Here is a 2,223-nt window from a genome sequence, read left to right as displayed (position 1 = left end):
GAAAAAAGAGAACCTCCGCAAAAAAAAAAAAAAAAAAAAAAAGTGTGTCTTTTATAAAGATAACAAGGAGGGGGCAGGGCTTCCAGGTGAAAGGCATAGCACAAGCAAAGGCAAAATAGACGGGTAACTGCTAGTTGTTAAGGGCAGTGGTTGAATCGCAATACCCCTAGCAGTTCTACACCTAGGGGCCTGCGGGCCGCTGGGTCTGCGAAGCTTGCAAAGCAGCTGGCCCGCCCCGGCTCTGCGCCTGTTTCTCGGCCACGCCTACTGCCGCAGGATGACGCGCACCTCTAGAACCCGCCCCCAAGGGGAGGGACGCAGGGAAGAGTCGCACAGACGCACTCGCGCCGTGGCCAGCGCCCGGGCCTCCGGGCCCGGGCGGCGGCTGTGTTGCGCAGTCTTCATGGGTTCCCGACGAGGAGGCCTCTGTGGCTGCGGCGGCTGCTGCTAACTGCGCCACCTGCTGCAGCCTGTCACCGCCGCTCCGGAGCGGCCGCGTCGAAGCCGAAATGCCGACGCCCGGGTCCGGCCGAGGCTTTCTCTGGCTGGGTCTGGTCCTGAGCTCCGTCTGCGTCGCTCTCGGATGCGAGACGCAGGCCAACTCGACCACAGGTGCCGCCCACGCCCTCCCTGCCGTCTCCCCTCCTCTCTCCTCTCCTTCCTCCTTTGTTTATATCCATTGTTTTTATTCACCCTCTCTCCTACCATTCCTTCTTTCATCCATCCATCATTCGTTCCCTTCCTCCATTTTTTACTCCTTCCTACCCTCCCTTCATCCCTCCCTTCCCTCCTTCCTTCTATTTATCCATCCTCCTCCTATCCCTCTGCTTCTCTTCCTCTTTTCCCCCATCTTTCCCATCTCCATCCATCTTCACCCTTCCTTTCCTCCCTCCATTAGTCCATCCATCCCTTTTACCTTCTATCTATTCATATTTCTGTCTCTCTCCTTCCTTTCTTCTCTCTATCCTTTCTTCCCTTCAACTATGCATCTTTTCCTCCTTATCTTCCTCCATCCAACCATCTGTCCTTTCCTCCATACATCATTCTCTTTTTTCCCTAAATTCATCTTTCCTTTCCACCGTCTTTCACTCACTATCTCGCTTCCTCACCCAGGTTTGAGGCCATTACCAAAGCCTAACCCTGCCACCCAGGACTCAGGCTTCCTCCTCGAGCCCCACTCCCACCCTTGCCGAGGCACAGCCCCCTCCCTGCCTGGGCTGCTAAGGTGCAGGGTCCAGCCTTGGGCCTCTTAGTAACCTAGCACCTACCATGAGGGAGGGTTCAGTGTCAGTGCAGGTTACCTCACCAAAGCCCCTCCCTCCTGTGTAGATGCTCTGAACATTCTTCTCATCATCGTGGATGACCTGCGCCCCTCCCTGGGCTGTTATGGGGATAAGCTGGTGAGGTCCCCAAATATTGACCAATTGGCATCCCACAGCCTCCTCTTCCAGAATGCCTTTGCGCAGGTATGTCTGGGAACCTCTAGCTGTGGGTGTGTGCCTCCTCGGGCACTGAGGGTTGGGGTCGGTGAGCTTCAGCTATTGTCAGATGGCGCAGGTTGTGCGGGACATCTTGTTAGAGGGAAGCAGTCTAGAAAATGGTAGTGGAGAAAATCTGGCTTTCTACTCATGGGAAAGCTTGATCTTCAAGGGTGGCCTTCTCCTTGGGTGGAAGGTCTGCCCTGGACCTAATGTGCTCACGGCAGCCCTGGGCAGCTTTCTCCCAGAACGGGGGCTTGCCTGCTGCTCAGAAGGAAGGGGTACTGCAGAAGGGCACCCACAGGTCTGCAGACTGGGTCTCAGGTAAGAGCTAGTCAGGGTGGCTCTGTTCCCTGAACCCCCTCATGGCTCTGCCCCCAGCAACACTGGCAGCTCTGCGTGCCTGGGGAGGCCATTGCGTAGGAGGAGATAAGCATCTGCTGATTTCAGGGGCTGATTGCTTCCCTTTCTCTCTCCGGGAAGCTGTCTGTTGCCTAGGTGATGCCCAAATCCCAGTGTCTGGTTTGAGCTCTGCATGACTCAGCTACCAAGCTGTTTGCTAGGGGCGTCAGGAGGGCAGTTGCTTGGTTACCTAAGAGATAGCAGACATGTTTTGCTGTGAGGACATTTACCTCTGCTTCTGCTCCCTAACAGCAAGCAGTGTGCGCCCCGAGCCGCGTTTCTTTCCTCACTGGCAGGAGACCTGACACCACCCGCCTGTACGACTTCAACTCCTACTGGAGGG

General features: G+C 56.0%; 1 protein-coding gene across 2 annotated transcripts in view; it reads left to right on the top strand.

Annotated features, from left to right (window-relative positions):
- The first annotated feature begins 57 nt into the window (after positions 1–57).
- The window catches only part of IDS (iduronate 2-sulfatase), a 200,534-nt gene continuing 198,368 nt past the window's right edge, over positions 58–2,223 (top strand). For both annotated transcript variants that reach the window (XM_025371670.1, XM_025371671.1), the window contains exons 1-3: positions 58–612; positions 1,330–1,466; positions 2,133–2,180. In XM_025371670.1, coding sequence (XP_025227455.1) covers positions 510–612; positions 1,330–1,466; positions 2,133–2,180 — 288 coding nt within the window. In that variant the 5' untranslated portion in view covers positions 58–509. The remainder of the gene's footprint in view (positions 613–1,329; positions 1,467–2,132; positions 2,181–2,223) is intronic.

Source organism: Theropithecus gelada, chromosome X (genome assembly GCF_003255815.1).
Source record: "Theropithecus gelada isolate Dixy chromosome X, Tgel_1.0, whole genome shotgun sequence".
Lineage (NCBI taxonomy): Eukaryota > Metazoa > Chordata > Mammalia > Primates > Cercopithecidae > Theropithecus > Theropithecus gelada.
This window is presented reverse-complemented; position numbering and strand designations above follow the sequence as displayed.